This window comes from Salvelinus namaycush, chromosome 34 (genome assembly GCF_016432855.1).
Source record: "Salvelinus namaycush isolate Seneca chromosome 34, SaNama_1.0, whole genome shotgun sequence".
NCBI lineage: Eukaryota > Metazoa > Chordata > Actinopteri > Salmoniformes > Salmonidae > Salvelinus > Salvelinus namaycush.
The window spans coordinates 27,735,072-27,760,885 of record NC_052340.1 but is presented as its reverse complement, the minus strand read 5'-3'; the positions used below and the strand labels follow the sequence as shown (position 1 = coordinate 27,760,885).

At 45.0% G+C, this 25,814-nt stretch overlaps 1 protein-coding gene across 2 annotated transcripts; it reads right to left on the bottom strand.

Moving 5' to 3' along the window:
• Window positions 1–249: 249 nt before the first annotated feature.
• Window positions 250–24,671, bottom strand: pipox (pipecolic acid oxidase). Of its 2 annotated transcripts, none has more exons than XM_038973851.1 (8): window positions 24,456–24,671; window positions 23,307–23,455; window positions 21,239–21,449; window positions 17,235–17,417; window positions 15,483–15,635; window positions 14,653–14,802; window positions 10,670–10,745; window positions 250–439 (listed from the first exon to the last, which is right to left on the bottom strand). In XM_038973851.1, the coding sequence occupies exons 1-8, from the start codon at window positions 24,561–24,563 to the stop codon at window positions 405–407; spliced, it is 1,065 nt and encodes a 354-aa protein (XP_038829779.1). In that variant the 5' UTR covers window positions 24,564–24,671; the 3' UTR covers window positions 250–404. The 2 variants fall into 2 exon arrangements, with proteins under 2 accessions (XP_038829779.1, XP_038829778.1); XM_038973850.1 differs by lacking the exon at window positions 250–439 and adding an exon at window positions 7,559–8,340 and having other exon boundaries at window positions 24,456–24,670.
• Between the last annotated feature and the right edge of the window lie 1,143 nt (window positions 24,672–25,814).

Here is a 25,814-nt window from a genome sequence, read left to right as displayed (position 1 = left end):
TTTTAAAAGCCTGCTCTTGTTGGATGTCCCAGATTGATACAGTATTACCTTGCCATTCTTGGAAATGTCCAAGTACCACATTTGCATTGCAGAAAGACATTCCAGAATTCAGACATTCCAGAATTCAGACATTCCAGAAAGACATCCAGGATTCAGACATTCCAGAAAGACATCCAGAATTCAGACATTCCAGAATGACATCTCTATGCTACAGAATGTTTGTGTAATGAACACGATGGGAGACAGAGAGCTGTTTTCAAGCGCAGGGCACAGCAGGTGTTTATTGTAAAGGACCACAATAGGAGGCATGTACCTGGGTCCAGGAGCAGGCAGAAGGTCATACACAGGGGTCCAAAAAGGCAACAGTACAGGCAGGGAAAAGGCTAGTAACGTCGTCCTGGAGATCAGGCAATATGTTGATAACAGGAAATCCGATAGGCTAAAGTACAGGCAGGGAAAGGTAAAAGGCCTCATTAGTGAGGCAGGCAAAAACTATCATACACGGGAGGATTCAATTACGGGAAAAACAGAGCTCAGAATAGGAATGTGTCACAAAACAAACAATACCTCACAATGATGGGGTGCAAAGAACTGAACTAAATAGTGTGTGATAATGACATACAGGTGTGTGAACAGGTGATCAGAATTCAGGTGATTGGGATCTGGAGAGAGCTGCGTTCAGGGGATCTATGTGTTTGAGAGTGTGAGCTGGAAAGTGAGCTGCGTTCAAGGGATCTACGTGTTTGAGAGTGTGAGTTGGAAGCAGACGTTACAGCTTCACACAATTTAAAAAACATTTTATTTATTGAACTTTTATTTAACTAGGCAAGTTAGAACAAATTCTAATTTACAATGACGGCCAAACCCAGACAACGCTGGGCCAATTGTGCACCCTATGGGACTCCCAATCACAGCCGATTGTGATACAGCCTGGAATCGATCCAGGGTCTGTAGTGACACCTCTAGCACTGAGATGCAGTGCCTTAGACCTCTGCGCCATATCCCATGTCTATATATCAGCCAAACCGTTTTAAGGCAGAACATTAGTGCCTTGTAGCGCTCTAATTGCCTCATGTATGGAAAAGCTCTTTGATTGGTGCTGAGGGCCTGTGGGTGGACTCTGATTGGTGTTAGCAGAGTGTCATGGCAGGAGTCCTCTTCCTGGGTCTAACAGTGTACCATACGTCTGCCTTATTTCAGACTCCCTGGGAAGATCTCAGTTGCATACTCCTGGCTGTTGGAGGGAGTAGCAGGGAGGAAACGGGGAAGATCACAATTGCATACTCCTCGTGTCCTCTCTCCTCCTCTCCTCAAAACTCATTGGATGAAAAAGCCAGAGGTCCCTGACCTTCTACTCCAATGGGTTTTGAGAAGGAGACAAGGAGAGAGGACACGAGGAGTATGCAATTGTGATCTTCCCCGTTTCCTCCCTGCTACTCCCCCCAACAGCCAGCTAGCAGGAAATGACTAGAGGCAAGGCCAAATGTGTCAGCATTTGTAAGTTATTCTGCTCCCTCTTGCTCAATGGGAGTTCTCAGGAAGACTTCCCTAAACAAGCGGCTATGCAGACATTCAACATCGGGAGCAGAAGCCACCTCTTACTGTAGCTACAGTAGCCAGAGGCAATATAGAGGGTCGGAAGCTAGAGAGAGATTTACATCAGAAGGGATGTGTTGCACATTTGCTGGATGGCAGGCAGCACATTAAAAATGAATTATACATTAATTGGGGTCTTCCTACAATGATATTTCTCCCTCTTTTCAGATAGAACTGAATTTAAGTGCGTGTGAGGCGCATTACTATCTTGGATTCTTTGCTATTCCTAGAGCTAGCTTTCCCTGACTGGAAAATAACCCCTCTCTGTCCAGTACATTACTAACTCCCATCTTTGAATTCACTTAAAATAATTTTTATCAATATAGCACACTATCATGAGAATGGTGGAAATTGCCCATTCAGTAGTTACCCTTGCCAGAGAGAGAGAAAGAAGAGGGGAGGGAAAGACAGCGGGAATGGAAGGTTAAGATGGGGACAGGAGGGTGGGGAATGGGGGAGAGAGAGGAGAGAGGGCGGGAGGAATAAGAGGATGGGATAGCGAGGAATGGGAGGGAAGTGTGGAGGAGGTGACGAAGAGATGTAAAAGCATCTGATACCTTCAGTGTTCTCCCTGTCTCCCGGCAACAGTGCCACCAAGCTCATTACACTTCCAAATGCTGCTGCTGCTGTATCCTCTTCCCCCTGGGCCTCCCCGTGACAGGCTGTCTTGTTTTTTGGCTGACTCGTGACCCCTGCTTCTGACCCCCGTGTCACATCAACGGCACACTGCCCAGCACAATTGTCATTTGCTCTGGCATGCAAGCTGTTCAATAATGTTTCATCTTCAACTAGAAGGGGGGAGAGGGCCAGAAGGAATAGTACTGTGTGGTCCTGCCTGGTCTGTCTCTGTGTGGTGGTCAGCGTTGTCTGGAAGCAACATAAACTGTTTAATCAGCTGTCCAATGACATGTCATGCAGTACTTTACATTAGCTGTGCAATTTAGTAAGGGAATAAGGAATGGGATATTGATCGGCCATTTTGCACCATGCAGCGCAGTCCTCAACACACCATAAACACCAAGATCAATGAATCAATGCACCATCAATACATACTTGGCCAGTCCTCCTAGTACTTGTTAGGATATTTATCTGAAGCTCTGGTTAACGGTTTGGTTCTCCTTTCCCTATCCATCTCCCCTCCAGGAGTAAACTATGACATCATAAGCCACTCCATCCACCCCCGTGGTTCTCTCGAGGCGGACAAAACAACAGTGTTTAGGCTATATTAGTCAACCTATTCAACATATTAGTCAACCTATTCAACATATTCGTCAACCTGACGAACAGTGGTTGAATTGAGCTGGGTTCCTGCATTTAAGGCCAAAAAGATAAGTAGCATAAAAAGTAGAATAAAAGTAGGATAGCCTCAAACACAACCCTAATCCCTGCTTCACGTCTACATCTCGGTTCAACCCTAACCCCAGCCTCTACCACAACCCTAGCCTCTACTACAACCCTAACCCCAGCCTCAACCACAACCTTAACCCCAGTCTCTACCACAACCCTAGCCTCTACTACAAACCTAACCCCATCCTCTACCACAACCCTAGCCTCTACTACAACCCTAACCCCAGGCTCTACCACAACCCTAACCCCAGCCTCTACCACAAGCCTAGCCTCTACTACAACCCTAACCCCAGCCTCTACTACAACCCTAACCCCAGCTTCAACCACAATTCTAACCCCAGCCTCTACCACAACCCTAGCCTCTACTACAACCCTAACCCCAGCCTCTACCACAACCCTAGCCTCTACTACAACCCTAACCCCAGCCTCTACCACAACCCTAGCCTCTACTACAACCCTAACCCCAGCCTCAACCACAATCCTAACCCCAGCCTCTACCACAACCCGAGCCTCTACTACAACCCTAACCCCAGCCTCTACTACAACCCTAACCCCAGCCTCAACCACAACCCTAGTCTCTACCACAACCCTAGCCTCTACTACAACCCTGACCCCAGCCTCTACCACAACCCTAATCTCTACTACAACCCTAGCTCCAGCCTCTATCACAACCCCAGCCTCTACTACAACCCTGACCCCAGGCTCTACCACAACCCCAGCCTCTACTACAACCCTGACACCAGCCTCTACCACAACCCTAACGTCTACTACAACCCTGACCCCAGCCTCTACTACAATCCTGACCCCAGGCTCTACCACAACCCTAACCTCTACTACAACCCTGACCCCAGCCTCTACTACAACCCTAACCCCAGCCTCTACCACAATCCTAACCCCAGTTTCTACCTTAATCCTAACCCCAGCCTCTACCACAACCCTGACCCCAGCCTCTACCACAACCCTGACCCCAGCCTCTGCCACAACCCTGACCTCAGTCTCTACTACAACCCTAACCCCAGCCTCTGCCACAACCCTGACCCCAGCCTCTACCACAACCCTAACTCCAGCCTCTGCCACAACCCTGACCCCAGCCTCTACCACAACCCTAACTCCAGCCTCTGCCACAACCCTAACCCCAGCCTCTACCACAACCCTGACCCCAGCCTCTACCACAACCCTAACTCCAGCCTCTGCCACAACCCTGACCCCAGCCTCTGCCACAACCCTGACCCCAGCCTCTACCACAACCCTGACCCCAGACCCTACCACAACCCTGACCCCAGCCTCTGCCACAACCCTGACCCCAACTCTTGCCTTATGTTAAAACCTGTCTCAACCTTACTCCTGACCCGCCCAAATAGAGCTCCCCCACACCAAATTCTCCATTTAACACATGTTGGCCAACCTGGCTTTATCAAATGAGTTGAATTGAAACATCACCCTTGGGCCAAGAGCAGCAAACAGCGAGCTGAAATTCCCTCCCTTTCCCTAGATGTATATTGTCCTGTCAAGGCCTTGTAACTACTTCACCACATGGATGTGTGTGATTCCTCCCTCACAATGGTTGCAGGCAGGCAGAATGGCTTGAGTTGTTAACCTCCCACCACCGTCATGCCCCGGTGACCTCTCTGCTCTCCTTTTCCCTCCTGCTTCATGCCTCATCCTCCTCCACCGTACTGTAGGTCCCTAGCAGGGTATGGTTGGTGGATGCCCAGTGGTCCTGCTGCTGCCTAGAGGCTCAGTAACCCATGGATACTGTTAATCATGGAGACAGGAGGGCCGACTGACGCCATGCCTGGAGCCTGGAGCTTTGCATGGAAGACTGACCTTACACCAATGCTCACCTCTGGGGTTTTGTGTGGGAGGGGCGTGACCATATGACAGTGGTTTACCTCCAAAAGGACTCTGCTTTTTACATTACAGATGGTGGTGAGGTCATCAAAAGGTCTCAACACAAGATTGTTAATATCTACTGCACAGACTAGACAGTATTTAGGATGACAACTTCTCGTTGGGACTGCTCCTCAGTTTACATTACGAAACAGCATTTTCCCTCAGTTTGACCTCAGTCTGACCTTTTTATGCCATGATCTTCGCAGTGGAGTATCTAACATTTAGTTTATTTATGGGGGACAAAATATGGATACATTTGCCACACTACGCAACATATTTAGAAGTTACTTTGTAACTTTATTAGTTACGAGGTTATTCAAACTTTGGATTCATTTAACATTTTAATACACTTGATAATGTTGCATTTTAATGTCAAATGTAATTACGTTTGTAAAAACAACAAATGATGACATTAGCCCCAAGCAAGCTGAGTATACTTACGAAACTAATCTTTCAAGTGTTTATTTATTGTGAAATGGAGACCAGAATGACCTACCACCCAAAAGGTAATTGTAGCACTTGAAATACCCAAACTCAAACTCATTTGAATATTAATAGACAAACACAACCTGTACGTGCTAAAGGCCAAATCACAGCTTATCGTGTGGTAAACACAACAACATTCTCATGTGTTCGAACAGCTAAAATGAAAATGTAACCAGTCTATGGATGTCTCACAGCATTCCTTATTTCTCCCCATCTTGTCCTCAGTGTGAGGTGACTGTTTCCAGTTGTCATCTCCGTACTCTTTTGATAACAGGTAATGATGAGGACGATGTAATCGGTTAGTAGTTCAGACAGGTGCCTAGCTACCAAACAACACCTAACATACTGCATGTTGCTATGCTGCTTCAGTTGAATACCAGCCTTCCTTCAACCACCTGTTTCAGCTCCACCATGGTTCCCCATTCCAACCACCCCTGTGTACCACTCATTACTCACACCATTCCATTTACCTTGCACAAATTCCTCCAAATCATAGTCATTTCCATGGCTACAGTGCCATGAAAAAGTATCTGCCCCCTATTTTTACTTTTTTACCTAAATGTACCTAAATTCCTCCACAGTGATGTGGGAGACTGATCAACAACTACAGGAAGTGTTTGGTTGGAGTCATTGCAGCTAAAGGTGGCACAACCAGTTATTGAGTTTAAGGGAAATTAGTTTTTCACACGGGAATTGCATAACTTTGTTTATGAAATAAATTAAATAAGTATATCATTGTTGTGTTATTTGTTCACTTAGGTTCCCTTTATCTAATAGTAGGTTTTGGTTGACGATCTGATAACATTCAGTATGAAAAATATGTAAAAATAGAGAAAATCAGGGGAAAAGGGGGAAAATACTTTTTCATGTCAGCACTCACTCTCATAGTTGACAGTCATTTTGTGTTTTCTGTCTCTCTCACACGTTTGTTTTTAAGATTAAGACTCTGAACCATCTGGGCCTATTTAGAAGACTTGTGACAGACTAGGGGCAGACGGAGAGGGAACAGAACATTTTGAGGAAAAACACTGAGTGGATCTGTGATATGTTAGTTGTTTTATCTTCCATGGAAGCTGACAAAGAGCTCTGATTAGAGAAAAGAAGAGCCACTGTTCTATTAGTGTTGAAGCAGTGGTAGAAATATATTTGAATATGCAAATCAGAGATGAAAACCTTAAGCCCCTTAAGCATATCTTTTCAAATTCATGGCAGGTGTTCTATCTGATAAGAGCCCCACCCTTGCCCTCTGAACCTACCTAGCAGACAGGACAAATAACCCTGCTGAGGAGAAAAAATAAAAACAGGTCTTGCTTATCTGTCTGTGTTACCGCCTTCTAGCAGTGTGGTGATGTGGAAAACGCTGCTATCATTGTCAGTTTCCTGTCATTCTCTGAGCTACATTTCTCCCTGTTTCTCCATGTCACATCAGCAGCAACAAGGGTGAGTTTTATGGTTCCTCATGGTGGCATGTCTCCCTTCAGGCCACGTTCATCCCACCACCAGCCCTCCTTCCCTGTCAGCTCAGGTTTATGACTATACTATAATACGGCCTATATCTGATTAACTGAGGGTAAAGTCTAATTGCCCCATCTGACAGACCATCATTATCCTTTGACTATCAAGTGCTTAAAGGGATAGTTCAACCAAATTACATGAACTTGTATTTGTGGCAAAGTAAATTGTACAAAAAGGCACTAGAACCCAGAACCATAAAGCTGGCTAACTGCCCATAGAGAGGCAGAAAAAGGGGACTACTTTCAAAAGTTACTCTGCTGATTAAAAGGGTATCCCATGCATTCATGTTCAGAAGTAGATTTTCCAGTGTGTCCTTTCCCCCTGAATATTGCTGGGTGAATATTTGCGTTTTCATGTTTAATGTTCTCCTAATTCTCTATCAATTCAAAGTCACTTAGAGCTGAGGGACTGAGTGGTGCGCTGATCTCGCTGCACTCGCTGTGTCATTTTCTCATTCCCGCTGATGGCTGTGGTTGGCAACCATTGTAACAGGCTGGCTGATTAGTGATTAAAATGTTTACATGGGGAAAAAGGTACAGGCAGAGGCACACGCCGCTAAAGGCTGCACACTGCACACACACTGCACACACAGCTGGCTGCGCATAGACAAATGGCTCCACGGCTGATGTCTTTTTAACTATGTGCTTCACTTGAAACAGGCCTCACTCGGAGTGAGAAGGGGAGAGGTAGTGATGCATAAAATCATACGGGCCAATAAGGGTACCATTTTTTCCCAAGTTTAATACCATTTGTCACAGATGAACGCGTTTACAGTTGTACAACAATGTTATAGTTGGCCTTTAGATTCTCTATCAGCTGGCCTACCATTATGGCCTTCCTCTTAGACTTTGATTGTTGCTTTCATGAGATGTTTAAAATAACAAAACAAATATATCTAACCTATTTTTTAGTTGCTCTTTTATTATGTGCATTACAAATGTAATACATTATTATTAGTATTGTCTGAAATGATGCAGGACGGGTCCCAGGTCCAAGCAGAGGCTATGAGAGTATGATTTACAGAGCAGTACAAACACAGCAGCTGATAGATCAGCTTTAGTGAATCATTGATTTGTTTCCTCTTCTCATTTCAAGGCTCTCCATTTCAAAGCTCTGACGAAGGCCGTGAGGCCGATACGTAAAGCTTATTAAAGATCGGTGATACTATCAAGAGCAGTGTGCGGTTTCCTTTTTCCTTCATAAGGCTCTCCTCCCTACATCACTTTTCTCAATGATTAGCTGGAAAATTAAGTATTTATTTACGAACGGCCATTGTTTGTTTAGGCTTCAGACACACTGGTATGAAAACCTTTAATTTCTTCATTTTGTAAAGGTCTGGTTCCTGAGGTTGTTAAAGCCAGCGGTCCCGATCCTACAGTGCTGACTTGGAGTGGGTTTGGAAGCGTCTGATTCTGAAGGGGGAGAGGTCATAGGAGGGCACTTCTCCCTGGCTCAGTTCACACAGCAGCTTGCCAACGATTGGGCCAAACTTGAATCCATGACCTGGGGGGAGAACCAATCACAGTAAGTGAGGCAGGTAGGTCCTCAAACTCAGAGGCTGCATCTCAAGAGCACCCTATCGGCTTTATATAGGCTCTATAAAGGCTTTATATAGGCTCTATAAAGACTTTATATAGGCTCTATAAAGGCTTTATATAGGCTCTATAAAGACTTTATATAGGCTCTATAAAGGCTTTATATAGGCTCTATAAAGACTTTATATAGGCTCTATAAAGACTTTATATAGGCTCTATAAAGACTTTATATAGGCTCTATAAAGGGGGGAATCGTGCACTAAATAGGGCAAATGGTGTCATTTCAGGTTGGCCTAGAGTCTATAATATGCTGAAATATATAACCTGCACCTTGTGGAACACCACAATGGGCCTCTATTAATAGCTTGTGTGTTTCTGGCCCATTGTCTGAGTCGGGCGTCTGTTTGAGCCCTGCATGACGGAGCACATCAAAGAGGACAGGAGCTATTGCTCTGACCGTCACAGGGCATCTATTCATTTAAGTGGGCTCAAGCCAGAGATAAATTAAGGAGATGTGTCCCTCCTTTCAGCGATGAGCCTGCCGTGAGCTGTCAGCCTAGGGGTGAGATGAGGAAACTGACGCTGTACTCAGGAGAGGTGGATTCTTCTTGTTGCTATGGGTCTGAGGGAAAGGAAAACTCTGAATGTCAACCAGGCTTAAGAATGCCTTGCGTGAGTTTTGTCTCTGCCTGATAAACTTCTCAGCGCTCCCATGGATCCAGACGGGCTTTGAAGTCATAAAAGCCTCAGCGATTTACATCCGGGGCTATAGCGAACAAACTGTAGGTCACTCTGACAGTTCGCTGCATGCGTTTTTCGTAGGAAGAGGCGATGAGCCCTCAATGGCCCAAACCAGCTGGGTGCCTTTGTAACTATGGCAACTCCCAGGACTTGCTTTAAAGCACTTGTGCCCATGGCTTTTGATTACTCAAACAGAGGAGAGGAGAAAGAGGAGCTGCAAGTTTTTTGTAGCATTGCGATTAGCCCTGTGCACTGATTGAACACAGCATAGTGCTGCACAGTCTTTACTAGAGCACATGGTTAAAACACTGATAATAATGGTAAATGCAAGCAGAACAGGTTAATAGACCGTGATGAACAGTCACCTCTCCTATGGTTAATTTTCCATAGAAAAAGGACTTGAAAATCAAAATGTCTTACCCCTCAGATTCCACCACCAAGGGACCAATGGGTTCAGACGCAAAACACTTCTTCAATTCATACTTTCCCTTGTATTGATTATGTGGCTTGTCAAATGGCTTTCTCTAACCCTTGTATTGATTATGTGGCTTGTCAAATGACTTTCTCTAACCCTTGTATTGATTATGTGGCTTGTCAAATGGCTTTCTCTAACCCTTGTATTGATTATGTGGCTTGTCAAATGGCTTCCTCTAACCCTTGTATTGATTATGTGGCTTGTCAAATGGCTTCCTCTAACCCTTGTATTGATTATGTGGCTTGTCAAATGGCTTCCTCTAACCCTTGTATTGATTATGTGGCTTCTCAAATGGCTTCCTCTAACCCTTGTATTGATTATGTGGCTTGTCAAATGGCTTCCTCTAACCCTTGTATTGATTATGTGGCTTGTCAAATGGCTTCCTCTAACCCTTGGAGTTAATCCTCCTCGTTATCCCTGTAGCACTCTCTCTCACCAGCCAACTGTGTGCCAGCCAGGTCCTTTAAAAGCTATTACAAGTGAAAATGAATTATACATATAATTACTGTAGGAGGCGGCTATCAGAGCAGATGGAACAGGAGCCAGGAGACCCCAGCCGTTGGCCCTTTGGGCCAGGGAGGAGAAGCCCCCCACACTGCCTCACCCGCACCACACAGACAAACATACAGACAGAGACAGACAGAGAGAGAGAGAGTGAGAGCAGACAGAGAGGGCCCCTGGGCCCTGAGAGCATCTCAAAGACGTTAATTAGGGAAGAAAACGGGTCTGGACTCATAGCTCAACTTTTCACCCTTCACAGCCAGCTTGAAAGACTGTCTAATTAAAGGTTGTCTGACTTTTCCCTGTGTAAGATCTCACTCTAAGATACAGCTACAGTACATAGAGCTGAAGTAGATACAGAGGGCTCTGTGATGTTCAGCACCACTCTGGACCTGAGTGTGTGCCGGGTCTCAGTGGTGAAAAAACATTTGTGCTCATCCACACACATCCACTATTTTACTGTATGTTGTGAGTGACACTATGGATGCAGTCATGTTGGGGTATGATGTGGGGCTGCAGGACATGTTATGTTGGGCCACAAAGGCTCAGAGGACAATACTCATGTTCAGCACGTACACACCCGAGAAGCCTGCTCCGATGATGATGTTACTATGAGTGGGATGGTGGTCCAGGACAAAATGGTTGTCTGGCGTGACCTGCAACAGAAAGATATGGTGAATTGAGAGAGAGAACAAGAGAGGGGGAGGCAATTCAGGCAAAATGTGTCAATAAGATATTGATGGAGGGAGCGAGAGAGAATGGGAGGGAAAGAGAGAGAAAAAAACTGAGGGAACTAGCAGCTTGGTTAAAGAAACTCATCTGAGAAGAATAAATCCTGTCCATTTTGGACCCCAACTGCCATCTGTTTGGGGATTGGAGATGATATCCAGTAGTGGACAGTGGGGTGAGTTGAAGCAAAGGGGTAAGTGGAGCTACCCTTGTTTCTAGGACACCATACACAAAATGTATCATTTGACCAAATATAATTTAATATAGTCTGTGAAGGAAGAAACCATATAGAAAAAATGGTAAGCAAGTTACACAACATGACCAAAATGATCTGGACACCTGCTCATCCAACATCTCATTCCATTAATATGGAGCTGGTCCCCCCTTCGCTGCTCTAACAGCCTCCACTCTTCTGGGAAGGCTTTCCACTAGATGTTTGAATATTGCTGCGGGGACTTGCTTCCATTCAGCCACAATAGCATTAGTGAGGTCTGGCACTGATGTTGGGCGTTCCAATTCATCCCAAAGGTGTTCGATGGGGTTGAGGTCACAGCTCTGTGCAGGCAAGTCAAGTTTTTCCACACCAATCTTGACAAACCATTTCTGTATGGACCTCACTTTGTACATGGGGGATTTGTCATGCTGAAAAAGGAAAGGGCCTTCCCCAAACTGTTGTCACGAAGTTGGAAGCACAAAATCGTCTAGAATGTCATTGTGTGCTGTAGAGTTAAGATTGCCCTTCACTGGAACTAAGGGGCCTAGCCCAAACCATGAAAAACAGCCCCAGACCATTATTCCTCCTCCACCAAACTTTACAGTTGGCACTAAGCATTCAGGCAGGTAGTGTTGTCCTGTCATCCGCCAAACCCAGATTCATCCGTCAGACTGCCAGATGGTGAAGCGTGATTCATCACTCTAGAGAACACGTTTCCATTGCTCCAGAGGCCAATGGCGGCGAGCCTTACACCACTCCAGCCAATGCTTGGCATTGCGCATGGTGATCTTATGCATATGTGCGGCTCCCGACCAACAGTTCTTGTGCTGATGTTGCTTCCAGAGGCAGTTAGTGAGTAGTGAGTGTTGCAACCGAGGACAGATGGTTTTTATGCGCTACGCGCTTCAGTACTCGGCGGTCCCATTCTCTGAGCTTGTGTGGCCTACCACTTCGCGGCTGAGCCGTTTTTGCTCCTAGACGTTTCCACTTCACAATAACAGCACTTACAGTTGAACGGGGGAGCTCTAGCAGGGCAGAAATTTGACGAACTCACTTGTTGGAAAGTTGGCATCCTATGACGGTGCCATGTTGAAAGTTGCTGAGCTCTTCAGTAAAGCCATTCTACTGCCAATGTTTGTCTATGGAGATTGCATGGCTGTGTGCTCGATTTTATACACCTGTCAGCAACGGGTGTGGCTGAAATAGATGAATCCACTCATTTGAAAGGGTGTCCACATACTTTTGTATATATAGGGTAGGTCCAAAAAACTTTTCAACAAGTCAAATTATTGTATTGTTGGGCCTCCCAAGTGGCGCAGTGGTCTAAGGCCACGGCGCACAATTGGCCCCGCGTCGTCCGGGTTAGGGAGGGTTTGGCCGGCAGGGATATCCTTGTCTCATCGTGCACTAGCGACTCCTGTGGCGGGCCGGGCGCAGTGCACGCTGACCAGGTCGCCAGGTGTACGGTGTTTCCTCCGACACATTGGTGCGGCTGGCTTCCGGGTTGCATGGGTATTGTGTCAAGAAGCAGTGCGGCTTGGTTGGGTTGTGTTTCGGAGGACGCATGGCTCTCGACCTTCGCCTCTCCCGAGTCCGTACGGGAGTTGCAGCGATGAAACAAGACTGTAACTACTACCAATTGGATACCACGAAATTGGGGAGAAAAAGGGGTGAAAATACTTTCTTTTTTTTTTTTTATGTATGTATTGTTAGAAGTTTCATTCTTGTATCTAAACCAAAGTAGATAATAAAGATTGTTCTATACATCAGTTGGGGTCTCTATAAGCTTCAATATGAGGTCCTAAACCTAGCAAGATGGTGCATCCTTGCAGCTATGTGGGATAATATAGTCAAAATGTTTGCCTTGGGGTATATTCAGGCAATTGTTGAGCCAATGGCAAGTTAAACAAATTGTTTTCTTCCCAGGCATAATGCAAGGCCTTATCGCTGGGATATGAGGTAACTACAGGGCCTGGCCTGGCCTATGTTAAAAGTGTTTAAAAAAGTACAAAGTGTTTGTTAGATGTTAAGTCTGTGTTGAAATATGCTTAAAATGGTTAAAAGACAAACAAGTGATTGTGTTAGGGAAATAAAGATAGACATGGTTTTAAAATGGTAGTGGTAATATTTTATTGAGTTCAGAAATTTGTAGGCAGCTCAACTTACCACATACCCGGACAAGCTATGTTTTCAAAACTTTAATGTTTACATGAATTCTGATTTGTTTCCTGGGATATACAACATCCTGAAATATATGTAGACGGAGTGATGCTGAATGTAAAAATGGCTCAACTTACCCCACTCTCCCTACTGTGCCCCACTCTCCCTACTGTGCCCCATTCTCCCTACTGTGCCCCATTCTCCCTACGGTGCCCCATTCTCCCTACGGTGCCCCATTCTCCCTACGGTGCCCCATTCTCCCTACGGTGCCCCATTCTCCCTACGGTGCCCCATTCTCCCTACGGTGCCCCATTCTCCCTACGGTGCCCCACTCTCCCTACTGTGCCCCACTCTCCCTACTGTGCCCCACTCTCCCTACTGTGCCCCACTCTCCCTACTGTGCCCCACTCTCCCTACTGTGCCCCACTCTCCCTACTGTGCCCCACTCTCCCTACTGTGCCCCACTCTCCCTACTGTGCCCCATTCTCCCTACTGTGCCCCACTCTCCCTACTGTGCCCCACTCTCCCTACTGTGCCCCACTCTCCCTACTGTGCCCCACTCTCCCTACTGTGCCCCACTCTCCCTACTGTGCCCCATTCTCCCTACTGTGCCCCACTCTCCCTACTGTGCCCCACTCTCCCTACTGTGCCCCATTCTCCCTACTGTGCCCCACTCTCCCTACTGTGCCCCACTCTCCCTACTGTGCCCCATTCTCCCTACTGTGCCCCACTCTCCCTACTGTGCCCCACTCTCCCTACTGTGCCCCACTCTCCCTACTGTGCCCCATTCTCCCTACTGTGCCCCACTCTCGCTACTGTGCCCCATTCTCCATGCAGTAGGCTACTCTGACTAAGGGGCAGGAATGACATGTGGTTTCCAATGATATTCAGTGTCTGTGATGTTTTCCATTAGTGTTTGAATCCCAAAGGTAATGCAGCCGTGCAGCATGTGATTGGCATGGCAAACAGGGCAATGGTTCTCTCTCTGCATTTCAACTCCAGAACCACCCTCATCCCATTTCTATTCTGTACCTTGCCTTGGTAGGAAGATCAAAGATTTTTAGATTATAAATAATGAAGCCCAACTGAAAAGATTTTGGTATTCTAATTGTTCAGAGTAAATTGCCATTGTGGGCCATTACTGTATTATGGCCATTACTGGGATACAGTAAGCAGCAGAGATGTTAACGGTGTGTACATGTTTTTTTAATTGAACCTTTATTTAACTAGGCAAGTCAGTTAAGAACAAATTATTATTTACAATGATAATCGCCCGGCCAAACCCAGACGACACTGGGCCAATTGTGCACCACCCTATGGGACTCCCAATCACAGCTGGTTGTGATTCAGCCTGGAATCAAACCAGGGTCTGTAGTGACACCTCTAGCACTGAGATGCAGTGCCTTAGTCCACTGTGCCACTCGGGAGCCCCATGCAGCTCTGAAACGGGTAATACTCACTGTGTACATGCAGCTCTCCACCATAGCAGGGATGGGCACCAGGCCAGGGAAGCAGCGGGTGATGTAGCGCTGTAGGATGTCTATGTCCCCCTTGTCCGTCTGTCTGTCTCTCTCATCAGGGTCCGTCTCAGGGCCCGTGTGGTAGCAAATCTTCAAAAAGAGAAGAAAAACAACATCAACTGACCTTTATGCAAACAAACCGTATTGAACGTAATTAGAGTCTGAGTGCCCTTACCAGGAACATCGACTGTACGTAGAACAGTATAAGGCCTATGTCATGTAAATGCAATGTTCTATGAAGTGTCCTCATTTTGTTTTGAAAGGTAATTAAATGTGTGGCAGCATTTTGTTTTGAAAGGTAAATAAAAATGGTTTAGCCTGACCGAGCATTAGCCATCTATCTACAGTACATGGGTTACAAAGCACTGTTGACTACACCACAGAGTGAATAATGTGATGAGGCACAGCCATCTGTCCCTCTCCTTTGCATGCATGTGCTGCTATTACTCTCCCAACTCCTGCTGGCTCGCCATCATGCTCAAAATAGAGATGGAATAGAAAATGGAAGCGCAACACAGACAAGATTCCCCTGTGATTATGTATCCGGAAGTGTTGGAGAACTTTGGGGGCTGACAGTGTTGCTGCCCTACTTCTGAGCTCAGCAATAGTTGAATGTATTTCTATTTCAATTCAACATAATAAGACTAGGAAACAGTGTAATAAAGGTGGTTTGGTGAACTATGCTGTGTGGTTAGTAACCTTGCTTGAGTCCTAAAGCAAATGCATCATTGAATCTTGTGTGGAACATTATGGTATCTACAAGCCCAAACCTTCATCAGACCTGGGTACTCATTGGACGGGAGGCCGTAGATGTGATGCTTGGCCTCCTCTGACTCCAGCTGGATGAAGCAGGGGAAGCGGTGCTGGACGTTGTAGGAGCCAGGGATCTTCTCTCTCCAGTAGCACACGTTGATCTTTAGCACCTAGTTAACCAGGGGAGCCACAGACATCAGCACAGTGCAAGGACCCGGGGCCCAGGTATAGGCCTCCATAAAAATTATTCTTAGTTTGATTAGGGATTTGATTAAAGAAGATCCTTGCACTTGGGAAGATGTTTCCCTCCCCCTCCTACCTCCCTCAAAGACTAAAAAAAAGACTCAGAGACTCCAGCCAACCTAGTCATAGACTGTTCTCTCTGCTACCGCACGGCAAGCGGTACCGGAGCGCCAAGTCTAGGTCCAAGAGGCTTCTAAACAGCTTCTAACCCCTAGCCATAACATCTAATCAAATAGCTACCCAGACTATTTGAATTGCCCCCCCCCCCCCCTCACACACACACACTTTTACACTGCTGCTACTCTGTTATTATCTATGCATAGTCACTTTAATAACTCTAACTCCTGCATGTACATATTACCTCAACTACCTCGACTAACCGGTGCCCCCGCACATAGACTCTGTACCTGTACCCCCTATATATAGCCTCGCTATTGTTATTTTACTGCTGCTCTTGAATTGTTTGTTACTATTATTTCTTATTTCACTGTAAAAGTCTGTATTTGGCGCGTGACAAATAAAATTTGATTTGATGTTACCCATTACCATCGTTGTATCGAATCCAACTGCAATTACAAAGGTAGCGGTGGTGTAGCGGCAGTGAGAATGGGGATTTAATGAAATGCATACACACTCAGACAAATCACATCTTCCCAGTACGTGGTAATAAGGACACAATGTTCGCTAGCTTTCAGTTTAATAAACTAACAGGCAGCCGTCTCATTCTGGGGACCATCAAAATTCAGTAGGTGGAGAGAGAGCAGTATTTAAGGCAAGCTCATACCTCATACTTTCTCTATGTGCTCACTCAGGCATGGCTTCCACGGGCCCCTCTCGCCATCCTGAATAATGCAATTCCAATACAAACTCCAATTCTCAACTTAAATAACGCCCAGTATTTCTTTCATCACCTTTTCTTTTGGGTGGGTGATATATTGTGAGATTGCTTGGCTGGCTCCATCACCTACCGCCACGTGTAAAAGATAGTCTAGGAATGGGTTTGTTTAGTTTATTCCTCATAGTAGACCGAGTGTTCCGCCAGCACTGGGCTGCAGACTCTCCCTCTTGGTTTGCTGTGAACCAACCAGAGCTATGGCGAGTCATCACTCCCTGCTTATAGTCTGGGGGAGGGAAGCCTATATTGAGTGATTGGACTTGTTTTTCGACCTGGGGTTGGACAAAATGTTGCCCTTATCTACTGACATTAATGATGTGATGGGGTATGGGTTTTATGGTTGCATGCTGAACTCTGGAATAGAGCTTTAAATCCTTTATGCTTTAAATCCTTTCTTAAATCTCGTGTCGTCAAATACATGCTCCATAAAGCTCAATTGCAACTGCCTTATTGTCTATTTGTGTTTGAGTGCATAACATCTGTGACACTGCGGTTTGACCATATCAAAGATATGGAGCATATCATAGTATGCCTTGTGTGACAGTAGTGGACTGCATTCCACTGGAGTGCATTGGAGTGTGAGCTCCTGTTAGAGGTAGTGAGTTGGCTGGTTCTACAGTGAGTAGCCTACCTGCAGTGGTAGCTGAAGGCCTGTGTGGGACAGCAGGGTGTTGGCCCAGGGTCCAGCTGTGATCACCAAGCGCTTAGCTCTGTACACCCCACTGACTGTCGTCACGGTTACCACAGAGCCCGGTGTGATGTCAATCACCTTCTGTGCGTCCTTGATCACGCCCCCCAGTTTCTGGAACTGTCCCTGGTGATGGAGAGAGAGAACGATTACGGTTAGTGTAAGGTGTGTTCAAAATGAATGAGACCAAACTGACACAGAGGAACCTTAGTAACTGAAGTGGAATAGTATCAAGCAGGTAACATATAAATAAACCTAACACAATGCAAGTGAAGTTTACAGTCCATATAAGCATCCCAGTCACAACAAATCCTGAGGTGAACTTCTCCTCCGTTGAGGGTTAATTAAAGTTTAACAGGAAGTGGAATGTGGATGTCTAGGCAGGTATAAGACAGACAACCAAGGGGCAGGGCAGCTGAAACCGTAATAAAGCAGTCTTAATATCTAGTAGATTAGAGTGCAGGTAAGAGACCTGGATGCCTATGTGAGCCTGAGAGATACAACCTATCTGCTGATTGTGATGAATTGTCTATAGAGCTCCGAGACAGGATTGTGTCGAGGCACAGATCTGGGGAAGATACCAAAAATGTCTGTAGCATTAAAGGTCCCCAAAATCACAGTGGCCTCCATCATTCTTACATGGAAGAAGTTTGGAATCACCAAGACTCTTCCTAGAGTTGGTAGTAGCTGGTAAGTTGTAGTAAGCTGTTAGTAGCCCATGTGCCTAACCCTAATAATTTGGTCCCTTTCCCCCTCATAACTTGGTGGTGCACATGTAGCCTATAGCCTGTTTTAGAGAAATGTAATCATTGAATATTGTAAGAGCTTTCATTGTCTGCTTATATGCCCCCTTATTTATCCTACGGTTCTGACTTGGTGTACAGGGATAATATTGTAAGAACGACCCATGTTATGAATTCTGTCGCTGTACATTTTGAAATTGCTGAACAGTTATATTGACTACGTCTGTCCTAGCTCGCTCATTAATGTCTTCATCGAAATGACGTATTGCCTCTTATGCGCTCATTGTTCCCTTATGCCATAGTTTGCACATCTCAATTGTCAGTAGTAACCACATTTGTTTAAGCAAGTCAGCAATATCAGCTATGTTTTTTTAAAAGGCAGTAAATGAGGCTGAATGAACTGTTTCTCGGCCAGACAAGGCTCCGCAGATATCCAGGTGTAGCGGTGATAAGGATTCACTCCATGGTGCTGAAAATAAAACTCTGCTGTTGGGACAGACATCTTCCTATCACATAACTTTAAAGAAAATAACATTTCAGACAGTACATTATATCCCATTACTATTGTAAAATATGCAAAGCCGCTCAAACATTGGCAAACTCCTCACAAAACATATACAAAAATATATATATATATACACATTTTGTGAAAGCATTATTGACAAATATGGGAACCAGTTTGTGGGTACCGTTTGTCACCGTTATAGTGCAATTTATGTATTGTTTAGTGTTGTGTTGTGGCTTTGCTGGCATGCATCAACAACAAACATTGAGTTTTCCCCACCAAGATTTACATGCTAAAATCACCACTGCCCGATTAGTGGAAAAACACTCATGGTTATGCACATGTGCAAACTCTCAAAGACACAGATACCCCACCCCTTCACAAAACATCAATGAATCACGATCGACGCTGGCAGATTGTGGGACAGAATGTTGATAGGAGGTTATGAAACTAGACAGACAGAATGAGAATGCATGGTGGTAATCTTACCGGCTGCAGAAACATCTATTATCACGACTAATGAGAAGTTCTAATGTATGCTTTATGCTTGATCTGAACAACAGAGAGGAAAAATCTGTTCAATCAATACAAGACAGGATAATTGTTCCGAGGCAGCAGTAAAATAATAAAGCATTTCACTTGGTGTTTTCAGGCTGTTTCTCTCCAATGCTTTGTTTCTCCCTGCCAATGTCTGAATAAACTCAATTCAATGCTATAAAAAGTTCCTATGTCGATTGTTATTGTTGTAAAAAAAACACTACTTTTGTCATTGTAGTATGTGTCCCTAGGCATATGAATTAAATATGGTATATGAGAGCTATTTGTCATCGTTCAGTTCATATTTTCTTTGTCTATCTGTCTCCCTCACGCCATATACAGTATTCCCAAATTGTGTGTACAAGCCATCATGTATTTCCTAATTAGTGGTCAAAACACAATTACCTAGCTGCTGATAAGCACTAATGAATGATCATTACAGAGCCAGACACTCATTGGGGTAATGTAAAGGACAAACAGGACAGCACTAAAGGAAAGGGAGAGCTGTACTTTATGGAGGTCTTATCACACCCTAGAAGAGGCACTGAGACAATGTGGGTTAAAGGTACATGGCCAATCAATTAACTGCATCTGGTAATAATGACCTCCTCTAGGATGCAAACATAATCCAGAATGCCTTTTACAGATTTGTAAGCAATACATACCAAACTGTTTGCCACTTTTACCTTTACACTTTTGAGTGTTCGGTCAGCGTACAGCATCTTACCTGTACAGTTTTGAGTGTGCGGTCAGTGTACAGCATCTTACCTGTACCGTTTTGAGTGTGCGGTCAGTGTACAGCATCTTACCTGTACCGTTTTGAGTGTGCGGTCAGTGTACAGCATCTTACCTGTACCGTTTTGAGTGTGCGGTCAGTGTACAGCATCTTACCTGTACCGTTTTGAGTGTGCGGTCAGTGTACAGCATCTTACCTGTACCGTTTTGAGTGTGCGGTCAGTGTACAGCATCTTACCTGTACCGTTTTGAGTGTGCGGTCAGTGTACAGCATCTTACCTGTACCGTTTTGAGTGTTCGGTCAGCGTACAGCATCTTACCTGTACCGTTTTGAGTGTTCGGTCAGCGTACAGCATCTTACCTGTACCGTTTTGAGTGTGCGGTCAGCGTACAGCATCTTACCTGTACCGTTTTGAGTGTGCGGTCAGCGTACAGCATCTTACCTGTACCGTTTTGAGTGTGCGGTCAGCGTACAGCATCTTACCTGTACCGTTTTGAGTGTTCGGTCAGCGTACAGCATCTTACCTGTACCGTTTTGAGTGTGCGGTCAGCGTACAGCATCTTACCTGTACCGTTTTGAGTGTGCGGTCAGCGTACAGCATCTTACCTGTACCGTTTTGAGTGTGCGGTCAGCGTACAGCATCTTACCTGTACCGTTTTGAGTGTGCGGTCAGCGTACAGCATCTTACCTGTACCGTTTTGAGTGTTCGGTCAGCGTACAGCATCTTACCTGTACCGTTTTGAGTGTGCGGTCAGAGTACAGCATCTTACCTGTACCGTTTTGAGTGTTCGGTCAGCGTACAGCATCTTACCTGTACCGTTTTGAGTGTTCGGTCAGCGTACAGCATCTTACCTGTACCGTTTTGAGTGTGCGGTCAGTGTACAGCATCTTACCTGTACCGTTTTGAGTGTGCGGTCAGCGTACAGCATCTTACCTGTACCGTTTTGAGTGTTCGGTCAGCGTACAGCATCTTACCTGTACCGTTTTGAGTGTTCGGTCAGCGTACAGCATCTTACCTGTACCGTTTTGAGTGTGCGGTCAGCGTACAGCATCTTACCTGTACCGTTTTGAGTGTTCGGTCAGCGTACAGCATCTTACCTGTACCGTTTTGAGTGTGCGGTCAGCGTACAGCATCTTACCTGTACCGTTTTGAGTGTGCGGTCAGCGTACAGCATCTTACCTGTACCGTTTTGAGTGTTCGGTCAGCGTACAGCATCTTACCTGTACCGTTTTGAGTGTGCGGTCAGTGTACAGCATCTTACCTGTACCGTTTTGAGTGTGCGGTCAGCGTACAGCATCTTACCTGTACCGTTTTGAGTGTTCGGTCAGCGTACAGCATCTTACCTGTACCGTTTTGAGTGTGCGGTCAGAGTACAGCATCTTACCTGTACCGTTTTGAGTGTTCGGTCAGCGTACAGCATCTTACCTGTACCGTTTTGAGTGTGCGGTCAGCGTACAGCACTCCGGCAGTGGTGTCCACCAGGGCTGCGTTTCCCTGGGACAGGTTAACATGGGGGATGTGTTGGCTGAACTCCTCCCTCGGCAGGATCACTATGGGAACCTTGTTCCTCTCCAGGGTGGACTTGAACACCTGGTAGTCCCCCTGCTCTGGACCCATCACTAGCAGACCTGTACGTCTGGGAGAGGAGGTCATAATCATCATGTAGTGAATGTCCTGTTTTCATTTGTGGAAATAAATCAACTAAGATAAACTAAGGCCTAGATTCAATCTGTATCACGGAAGATCCGCACAATAGCACAATTCAAATGTAGAATCAAGTTTCCGCGTTTACGGAGACTGAATTCACGGTATACGTTGCATATGTTGGCTCAACCGGAAATTACCTTTAAATTACAATTGCGCTATAATGCGGATCTTCCGTGATACGGAATTGATCTAGCGCTAAACTAAAACCATTGGGGTTCAGAGAACCATGCTCACATGATGAATAACCATGTCTGAGACCTGAAGACATGCGTTAGCCCCCCGAGCTAATGGCTTTTAGCTCAGCAGACTAACACAGTCTTGTGATACCACCGGAGGCTGCTAAGGGGAGGATGGCTCATAATAATGGCTGGAACGGAGCGAATGGAATGGCATTTGAAACCATTCTAACAATTCTGCTCCAGCCATTACTGTGAGCCCGTCCTCCCCAATTAAGGTGCCAACCAACCTCCTGTGTGTGATACATAGAAGACCCTGGATGAAAACCCAGTCGTCACATTTGCAAGTGGTTTGAACCACACAATCAATCAACAGCTTACCTGTAAGCATACTGTAAATCACAGATGGCCTCTTACAATCTAATCTAATGAAGGCAATCTGATGAAACAACAGTTTGTAAACCGAGTACACTGAGAATATTTAATCCTAGCCTGTGGTAAGTTATAAGATCTCAGAGTGAAAGGTTATGAAAAACAGGGGGCCCTAATGCAGCAGTCTGGTTGATGGATGGATGGCTGGCCTGCCCTATGAGAACAGTGCTTTCTAAAGGCTGCTCCAACATCTGTCAACCGACATGACGCATGAGCCAGCACCTGCTAACGGCCATACCCGTTCATCAGAGAATTTTAGGAGTGTGTGTGTGTGTGTGTTTGTGTGTGCACATGTGTGTGAGAACGAAGGAGAGAGTGAAGCGTGAGTGCATGTAAGGTCCTAAACATGATACATGCTTCCATGCCACCCATGTCACGCTGTGTGACACTGGTTTGCTGGTTGCAATGTATGTGTGGCCATACTACTATGCAGAACGGCCTGTAGTCAAAGGGCTTTTGGTTATCGTCCAACCCATCTCAAAGTCTATCCTCAGGGCTGAGAAATACAAATACAAATTGTTCAGAAAGATTCACGCAGCCATAGCTTCAATATTTCTCATTGTGCTGCAGTTTTAGCCAGCCCAAGGGCACAGGTGGCCTTAGTGTGGGGACCGATCAGTCATCTGCCGTGGATGGCTGCTCCGAGGGAGGGAGATCTATAGCTATTGTGTGCTTGCCTTGGGAACATAACATGGGTGCGGTACAAGACTGGTGATTGATCCATCAGTCATCTAACAGTATAATGATCAATTTGTTATGCAGCTGACTGATACTGACAACCAAAATGGCTTTCAAACTAAGACAATGGTTCAGGGAAGCTTTAGGTGGGGAGGCAGAGGTTGAAGGCTCTGACAGTCTGGCTCTAACTTTGATCCTGCTGTAGTATTTACAAGAACAAACCCTCCTCGCTCTGGGAATGAGATTTGGGGTTTATTGAGATGAAAAATCCTTGTTCCACATTCAAAGGCAGGCAGGGAGCTGTCTGGGGTGATTCAGTGACGTGCGAGGTCATGAGAAAGTCATCCATCTATAGCTCACAGATTGAGTTGCTGCTTGAACACTGGTGAAACACATTGAATGTGACAAATCTGTGTTCTGGTATAAAGCTTTCACAATGTTCTTCTAACGCTGCTTCCCCCTATTGAGACAGACCTTATACTTTTTCTTAAGGTACTCACCTGTACAGCTTGACGTTAGCCTCTTTCTCCAGCTGAGACCAGAGCTGATAACACTCCTCCATCATGTGGGTGTAGTAGTCCTCGTCATAGGCCTTGCGGATGATGCGTGTCTGGCCATGAGAGCTGCCACGAGAGTGCGGCAGAACAAACTGAGGAACAAGGCATTCAGAAACAGAGTTGGAGTTGCCATTGTCATATTCACAGGACCTTTTACCCTAGCCTTTTGGGGCCCTAAGCAAAACTTTGTCATGGAGCATAGAGAAAACGTTGCTGTTTTAAAGCAAGTTTGCACAATTTTACACATTATACCATGGGGTGGAGAGAAGATTTAGCAGTTTTATAAATCATGCAATTCTACTCATTTTGCCATGGGGTGGAGAGAAACCTTTGCAGTTTCACAGCAAATTTTCTGCAATTCTACACATTTTGCCATTTTCTTATGATTTCTGAGTGAGTGACTAAGAAAATCAATGGGGGCCCCCTGGAGGTCAGGCCCCCTGGCTGTCAGTAATTCTAACATGATTACTATATTACTAAGGGGTGGCAGGTAGCCTAGTAGTTAGAGCATTAACTGTTGCTAGATCGAATCCTGGAGCTGATAAGGTTAAAATCTGTCGTGCTGCCCCTGAACAAGGCAGTTAACCCTGTGTTCCCCGGTAGGCCGTCATTGTAAATAAGAATTTGTTCTTAACTGACTTGCCTAGTTAAATAAAGGTAAAAATAAATAAAAAGTACTACAAGTTTAGATAGCTGGCTAGACTAATTTACCAATCTAAAAAATGTTAGCTGACGTGGTCTGAATTAGTGACTTGTCAGTGATTGACATAACAAGAGAAAAACTGCTTACACATAACAGCCAGTCCAAATATAAAAATACAAAGAAAAACGTTATCACTTCTAAATAAATAATAACCCAGTCAATCATGCAATTATGCGATGTAGGCTCAGTTGGTAGACATGGCGATTCCCACGAGGGACCATCACGACAATGTATGCACTCACTACAGTAAATCACTTTGGATAAAAGCGTCTGCTAAATTACAAAAAGTAGACTACCAACAAGTCGTAGCATTGTAGTTGACACCATATAAATTATGTTGTTGGTTGACACGTTGTAACTGTTGCCAAATCGCTTTATAAGTTACAAACCTGTTCAAGTAGAAGTGTTTTCTTGTTATTTTTCGCAAGGTTATAGGCAGTGAAAGAGCCCTGAACCCCGGCTCCTATCACTATGCAGTCGTAGTCTCGGGAAGACATGTCTTGAGTCTGATTTAGCCTGTATTCACAGCGCACGGCGACTCCACATTTGACCCGTGTTAAATTACTCCAGTTCAGCCCCCTTGCCAAAGTTTCCGTTATGTAACAACGACTGACAGCATGTTCAAGTCTACACTACATGTGCGGCGTTCAGAACAACTGTGGACTCGAATAATACGAGGTTAAATCATGACTTCAGTGATCTTCACGTCGGAAAGTCGGAGCTCTAGAAAGATTTGTAATTCCGAGTTGGATGACCATTCAGATCGATTTTTCCCAGTCGGAGATTTCCGATTTCCCAGTTCTGAGTTCCCAGTTGTTTTGAAAGCACTGAAGTCGGAAGTCGGAGATTATTTCCGATTTCCCAGTTCTGAGTTCCCAGTTGTTTTGAACGCGGCAACTCTCCCCACAGCGTGCATGCTAAATATGGCCGTATTTAAATTACACATAAGATTACAGAATTAAAAGCTCTTGTTCTTATATGATCCACATTCAGAAGAAATGTTGGCGAATAAATCAACTGTAGGCCTACAAAACTGTTTCGTTGGTCAGTCCTCCATACAATTGCGGTGCTCTTGTGAACATGGAGAACCAAGCGGGTTTAGGAATTCAAAATGATGTTATTTGACAAAAAAACTAATATTTAAAATAAAATTAAAACTCATAATTTCATACAATTTCATACAATTTCCAATCTGTATAACTTCCAAAAGCAAGAGGAAAAAAATGTTATACAACATTAGTAGAGATGTCAAGTTTGCAACCCTCTTGCCTTGAACATTTTGAGAGGGTCAGTCTTGTTGGCCAAATACATGGGAAATAGTGTATTCTCGGTCATTTTAAATGGCAGCAAAGTCAAATATATCAAGGGTTAGTTAGCTCAGACAGAGCCATAGATAGCTAGGCCTATCTAAGATGATTGATCCTGTTGCCATGGTTATACGAGGTCCCCCCCTTCCCAACTTGCTATGAGGACATCTCCATGCTCCAATTGTTCTTATGGTTACAATAATTGCACACCATTTATGGGTTAGTGTAAAAGTAAAGATAGTATCTTCCAACTCAACCAACAACCAGGCACAAACAAATTGTGATAATTTATTTTTTCATTAGCTTACTTAATTTCCAGAATTCACAACTCGGGTGTTTTACATAGAGTCACATCCTGACCAAATTGGCATCCTAAAAAATAAGAACAACAAAATAACAACAGTGAAATGTGTTGTTTTACAGGGTCAGACTTTTTTTTTT

Excerpts from the sequence above, each read along its gene's own strand:
- pipox (XM_038973850.1), bottom strand. The coding sequence starts at position 24,563 with ATGTCTTCCCGAGACTACGACTGCATAGTGATAGGAGCCGGGGTTCAG. Across the intron at positions 15,636-17,234 it reads GCCTTCAGCTACCACTGCAG|GTGCTAAAGATCAACGTGTG; the intron begins GTAGGCTACTCA and ends CTGGTTAACTAG. Across the intron at positions 10,746-14,652 it reads TGGAGAGCTGCATGTACACA|GTCACGCCAGACAACCATTT; the intron begins GTGAGTATTACC and ends TTTCTGTTGCAG.